The sequence below is a fragment of the Dermacentor variabilis genome, chromosome 3 (genome assembly GCF_050947875.1).
Source record: "Dermacentor variabilis isolate Ectoservices chromosome 3, ASM5094787v1, whole genome shotgun sequence".
Lineage (NCBI taxonomy): Eukaryota > Metazoa > Arthropoda > Arachnida > Ixodida > Ixodidae > Dermacentor > Dermacentor variabilis.
Window position 1 is genome coordinate 78,111,482 of NC_134570.1, and position 7,032 is coordinate 78,118,513.

The 7,032-nt window shown below is 50.7% G+C and overlaps 1 protein-coding gene across 1 annotated transcript; it reads left to right on the forward strand.

The window, feature by feature from the left end:
- The first annotated feature begins 3,694 nt into the window (after window positions 1-3,694).
- LOC142574574 (uncharacterized) lies at window positions 3,695-5,438 on the forward strand. Its single transcript, XM_075683624.1, has one exon. The coding sequence runs from the start codon at window positions 3,695-3,697 to the stop codon at window positions 5,429-5,431; it is 1,737 nt and encodes a 578-aa protein (XP_075539739.1). The 3' UTR covers window positions 5,432-5,438.
- Window positions 5,439-7,032: the final 1,594 nt, after the last annotated feature.

Here is a 7,032-nt window from a genome sequence, read left to right on the forward strand (position 1 = left end):
CTAAATAGCCTATGGCCGAATATTTTCCAGGAGTACTTCTCTAAAACAGGACGTCATACTTAAATGAACAAGGTGCTCTCGTCTGCATTAAAGAACAGAAATGAAAATTCGATGAATCTCAGGTATATGTGAGAACTTGTGTTAGTGGAAGCTTTCTCTGATGTTTCCGCAAACGTTATACAAGCATAACGCTCACCACGCAAATGCCGTGTTTATGCAGATTTTGCACGATGACGCCCATGTTGGTTTGTGGGTGTGGCATCCGTTACAGAGTGACACGAATGAACGTGGATAATGATGATAGGCTGGGGTCACAGCGGACAAGATGCAAACCAAAGACGTGTTGCGTGAAAACCGTTAAGAACTGGTTTTCCGCTTCTTGGAAGTAGGCATTAAAGTGTCTAGCGAGCATCAACGGCGTAGTCTTGTCGTGACTCTGTAGTGCGTTAGTTGTCTGGTAGTGGGTTATGAGCATCATGGTGGGTCCTCTTACATCTTAAGCCCCTTGCAGGACATGCCGTGTTTATGCAGATTTTGCACGATAACGCCCATGTTGGTTTGTGGGTGTGGCGTCCGTTACAGAGTGACACGAATGAACGTGGATAATGATGATAGGCTGGGGTCACAGCGGACAAGATGCAAACCAAAGACGTGTTGCGTGAAAACCGTTAAGAACTGGTTTTCACGCAATACGTCAACGGCAAGACAGCATCCAGCATCGACAAAGTGCGAAGAAGAGGCAAAGCTACGGTATAAAGTTGTATTTAAATGAAGGTTGCGCTCCTATTTGTGGAAGTGGATAAGGGGTAGGGAGCTTGGGTTAAGCATGTGACCTACTCTAGGAGCCTGAAATGCGAAGTTAACTAGAGAGTTACATAGCCAGACACAGTCCTCGAAAGACGTCACTGCCTACGGCCGGCACGAGTCCAGGAATGTACATAAATTTGTCAGGTGTATGTTAATCGCCTTGAGGTCCAGCGTCATCACAACCACGGTTTGTCATCCCATGTCAACTATTTCGAAACTGAGATTGCATTGTTCGAAACATATTTATTATGTTTTTATTGTATTTGAAATATTATTTATTTATTTATTTATTTATTTATTTATTTATTTATTATATTTATTTATTTATTTATTTATTTATACAGAGTGCAGCCTCAATGAGTCTATTGCAGGTGTGGGATGAACAACAAACATACAACATTTATAAACAAGCTTGCGTGAATTGCTTCAGCGGTAGTGAACGGTCTTTCCTCTTGTGGACTTAGTCCCCGAGTTCAATGCGTGCGCTTAAATGAAGGCATGAAAACGGGTGACGAAAGCACACCAAAGTTTTGTCATCGATAGTCTCTGTAATGCCCAGTCATAGCAGCCTCGCCCTGTCATCGCACACTATTTGCTTAGTACCATGGAAGCAACAGTGTTATCGAGTTTGGTCTTGTTCAGCCACGCGCTTGAAATCATCCCTTCGTTAGAGTAGAATATGCTCAGGTTTTTACATGTAATTTCAGCTCGTGCACGCAAACTTCCGGTACTTCTTCTGTTATTCTTTTGCGAGAAGTCGTATGGAAAGCAGTATGAAAACAAACCCGGGCTTAGAAATAGTGCCGCCCAGCGATGTAGCAACAGTTGAAAAACGCAACAGGATAATAAAATGGTGGTGTGGTCGAGCGACCTCTTCCGAATTTGCAGTGAGCAGATCGCATATTTCTAATTGGCGGAGAAGTAGAGTTACTCAGCTTCTTTGCCATTGGCTAGCATTGTCATGAGCATGCCCACCAACCGGTGAACGTTATCATTAGTGAAATTCCCCGTGACCACCCCTGAGAGGGGGGTGAGAGCACGCACCCACAGACGCGGCGCACAATGCAAACAAACACAATGCTTTTAGATGACAGAGAATATTTCAGTGACTTCGGTGTCGTACACTTCACCGGCCTAAGGAGACATACCTCAATAAACTTGACCAAAGCAAGTGTTCGCTGGTTTGTGAGGCGCCTTGAGCTGCCACAACGATGGTTAGCGCAAGTACTAATAAAACTTCTTCTTTTGCGCGCATTTTGTATTAACCTCGCGCCACCCCATCTTTCAAGAGCTTTAAAACATATCTTTTTTTCAGAACAGCTGTTATTCTTCGTAACCATTGACGTAATATTCGTAAAATTGTAGAACGAGCTCGAATTCGTAAACTTTACGAACAACTTTTGGCAGGTATGCATAAGGAAGCTGTTCTGTTTGTAAGCTGAATTAGCATACCAGCTGTTTATAGCGGTTGCATAAATTGCGCCAGATATTTCTCACTGTTCTTGTCCCGCATGTCTTTAAAGAAAAATAAACCAAACAGAAACTGTTCATTTGTAATGTCATTTTTCTACGGCTTTTTTGTCTCTACCATGAAGTGGTCCGACTAGCCTGTTCATACCAGACCACCAAAACCAGCTTTCCTATGGGAACTTGCGGTCGTCATTGCCTATACCAGCTAGACGTGTTTGAGTGCCACAATGAAAACATCGACTGTCGTTTTCCCTACGATGTCGCGTAATGTGGCGGCGTGCAAGGATGGCGCTGCCAACCCTCATTTTAATTTTGCTCCTCGACCTCACGAGTCGTGAAGAAAATAGCTCATTGTTCGTAGAGCGCAACAGATGGAGACAAAGGAACAACAAGAATGACAGGTAAAGAGATGGTGATCTGAAAATATCTCCCACACATAGCCCCGTAGTCTTGTAGTGACACTGCATTATGAGGTGCTGAAAACTTCCGAAGGCAGTCGTTCTCGTTTCTTTTTCTCTCATTGTTCCTCCCTGTAACGAATCGCGCCGTTCACAACACCAACGTGCGATACAGAGGAGTGTTTCGTGCACAATTCTACTGATTGTTCGTAGGTGTCGGACATGCCCCTTCAAAGGCCGTGAAAAACTCCATGTCCAATTGTTTTTTCATATCATCAGTCATTTTGCACAAACTCTGGGAACACAATAGTTCTATGTGAATAAACGCCAGAAACCCGCATGAGGTGCAGGTGGCTCCATATCGAACTGTGCAGTTACCACAGGTGCTTCTACGTCAAAAGCGGTTAAAGGCAGCTGCTGTTTCGTTTGAAATGACAATGAGCGTTCCACATGTGCCACTAAAACACGGAACAAAGCACATCCTGTATCAATTAGCTTGTAGTCTCACTGCTGCCATAATAGGAACTCCAGAGTTGTGTTAGCCGGCAACCAGGCCCTGCATAAATCACATCCTTGCACAACAACACGTGTATGCACAAATGTGCGGAAGCTGGGACATACAGTTGCATTATTACATTATTGCGTTTTAGTATATGTGACAGCAGAGAGAAACATTGCGGGCCTGCGCGATGAACTACAGATTGCGATGTCACTAGTGATATGAATCTCGTCGACTCTATCTCAATATTGAACATGACAAATCACTGCACACGGTATGTCTGTCTATATTGATCGTTTCGTTTCTAAAAGAATCAAACCAGAGCATAATAGTGGGAAGCGCATCGACCGATACCAGCTGACCCCAGTGGTGCTTTGCCATATTTCGTGACTGCTTCTACTGCCGCCGTGCGGAGGATTGCTAGGCTTAGGCGTGTTCCGCGGACACTCGGCCCAACAACACCGTCGCACCGACAGCGGCCTGCCGTACACCTCGGCGGCTGCCACTCGTCAGCTCCGAGATGGAGGCGCCCTCTGAAACAACAATGATCGTGGACAATCACATCTGCGTTCAAGTTCAGGGAACAGAGATATCACCCGAGGAATACCACAGCGACGCCGGATGGACGCTCGCGGGGGAACGCATGTCGAGGCTGCGCCAGCGGACCCCCGCCAGCGGCAAGCCCGACGCACCCGGCGGGTGTCAAACAAGCATGAGGTCAAAATTCTACAAGAACGTCAGAGCCTCAGCCATCAAGGCAGCACGCATGCCAGCCATGCCACTAGAAGAAACCAAGATAGTTGTCAGACCCAGAGGGGGACTGGATATCGTCAAGACCGGCACCACCACCGTCGCTGCGGCCATACTCGCTGCGGCCAAGATCACGAGCGAGGAAAGCGCCGCGGACACCATCTGCCCCAACACACAACAGAACATCATGGTCGTAAGTACACCGAACGAAGACAACGCGGCAAGGTACGCTAAAATCCAGGAAATATCCATTCAAGGCAAACCCTACGAGGTCAGCGCATATCGCACGGCACCTCACGACACCGTGAAGGGCGTCATCAGAGGCATCCCCATCGACGCGAGCGCCGAAGAGCTAGATAGAAAGATCGTCAACGAGAGGAACCCGCTAGCAGTGGCCTCAAAAAGGATTGGAAGCACGACCACTGCGATTGTGGTGTTCCAGGGGCCCAAGGTACCGAACTTTGTCCGATACGGAGTCACCCTGATTCCGTGCCGCCTCTACAAGAAACAGATCGACGTCTGCCAGCAGTGCGGCCGAGTGGGACACCGCAAGGACGTTTGCCCGACCCCCACAATCAAGACGTGCCTGGCCTGCGGACTCGCGAACCCTACAGAAGACCATCGCTGTACCCCAAAATGTCAGTTGTGCGGAGGCGAACACCCGACCGGAGACCGAACGTGCAAGGCGAAATACAAGATCCCCTACGTAGTGCGCAAGCGACAATGGGAGCGCCGACAGGCCGAACGCCAGCTACTGTCGGAGAGCGATTTCCCGCCACTGGACAAGCCGCCAGCTGCGCGAAAGTCAAGGACCCCATCGGAAAACCGCGCGCCCAAATCCAGAGACAGCAGTTGTTGCAAGAGAAGCCTCAGCAGGAAAACGTCACCGTCACGTGAGCGAGTGAGCTGGGTCGACGCAGCGAAAGGAAACAACATAAGGAACGTGCAGAAAATCACCGAAACCACGAAGAAAGAAGATATTAATAAGGTCCGGGAGGCAAATGAGCTCCTAAGACACGAAAACGCGGCGTTGCGAGCGACCATCAACAACCTCACGAAAGAGATCGCCAAGATTCGTCAGTTGCTGCTATGCAACAACGAGCCTCTACAGAGACCCACGCCAAGCACAAGCAAGACCGAGGAAACGACAACGAACATCCAGGAGAAAGCCATAGAGGAACCGGCACCGAAGAAGCGAGCCATCGAGGCATCGACAGCCATCGACATCGACATCGACAGCCTCGAAGCGAAATTCGAAGCGACATTCAGCAAACTCGAACAGCTAATCACGACAAACATCGCAGCAGCGACAGCACTGAAACAAACAATGGAGACCTACCGAGCCGATAACACGAACAGATTCGCCTACATCGAAAGGACCCTACAGCCGATGGTAGGCCACCCGACGTTTGCGCCCCTCTTCGCGCATCATCCACCCAACCAGGGAGCCCCGTACACGGCAACGCAATCATGGCCGCCAACGCAACACCAGCAGCAGCAGGTGTAACCGCGTGGCAGTGGAACTGTCGCGGCTTTGGAAGGAAGAAGGCAGTCATCCAACAGCACATCGTACATGCCGCGCGCAAGCCAGACGTTATACTACTACAAGAGACACTAACCGACGCACCGTCCCTCCCCGGCTACAGAGTGCACAAGGGACCGCCCGACGGCAGAGGCCTGTGCACCCTGGTCAGGAAGGGACTCACGTTCGTCGAACATGAGCTGCAAAGCAATCTCAAGATCGAGCACACACTGACCGAAATCATCCCTGGCAAGAAGAGAAAAGGAAGCATATTTCTGCTCAACGTCTACAGCAAGCCATCTCAGAGAAAACAGAGATTCAAGACATTACTGCACAGAGCCAGCACCGCAGCGGGCCGTAACACCCTGATCGCGTGCGGAGACTTCAACGCGATGAACCCTGCCTGGGGCTACAACAAGTACACAGCAAAGGGCCGCGACCTGTACCAAGACGCCACGGAACTCGACTTTACCCTCATCACGGACCCGACACATCCGACGAGAATTGGTAACTCCGTGTCCCGGGACACCACTCCAGACCTCACGTTCGTCAAGAACGACATCCGGGGCGCGATCACATGGAGAAACACGGGGATCGACCTAGGCAGCGACCACACCATCGTGGAAATCGGCGTACCGGAACACAACGACACCAGCGTCAAAACACACAGATGGATAGACTGGGATGCCTTTCGAGACGCCAGAAGCCAGAAGAGCGACGGTGACGACGAGATCGAAGACATCGACTCGTGGACGGCCGACATCACCAAGAGCGTACGCGACGCGACTAAAGAGATTGAAACGGGCGCGGAGATCGACAAAGTAGACAGCCGGCTTGCGCATCTCATCGAGGCCAAACAGTCGATACTAAATCGCTGGAAGAAACAACGGCTTAACCGCAGACTGAGAAAGAAGGTGGCGGAGCTGAACCGAGCGATCGAGGATCACTGCCGCGCTCTCTGCATGCAACAGTGGAACGAGATCTGCAACGCGGCAGACGGGCAGATGCATAGCGGGAAGACGTGGAACCTACTGCGGCACCTGCTCGACGAAACGAAGACCAAGTCGCACCAAAGGGACAGACTCGCCAAGCTCATACATCGGGCGGTCTCAGCACACGGCGTCGACGAAGTCACCAGGCGCATTAACGACAAATACCTGCCGACTACACCTACCGAACAACACGCGCCGTACAGCGGCCTGCCTAACGCGAACCTCGATCGTGACATCGACGTCGAGGAGGTACGCGCGGCCCTGCACGACCTCAACAGCCGGTCGGCAGCCGGCCCAGACCTCGTCACGAACAAGGCGCTCAAGAACCTCGATGACGGCTCGATTGAAAAGCTCGCACAATACTACAACAAGTGCTGGAGAGCGGGAGCGCTGCCAAAGCTGTGGAAGACAGCCAAGACCATCCTGATCCCCAAGCCGGGGAAGCCGCCGGACACGGATAACCTCCGGCCCATCTCGCTCACGTCCTGCGTGGGCAAGGTGCTGGAGCACGTCCTGCTCAACAGGTGGCAAGACTACCTGGAACGAGAAGGGCTGTACCCGGCCACTTTGATCGGCTTCAGACAGCATCTCAGC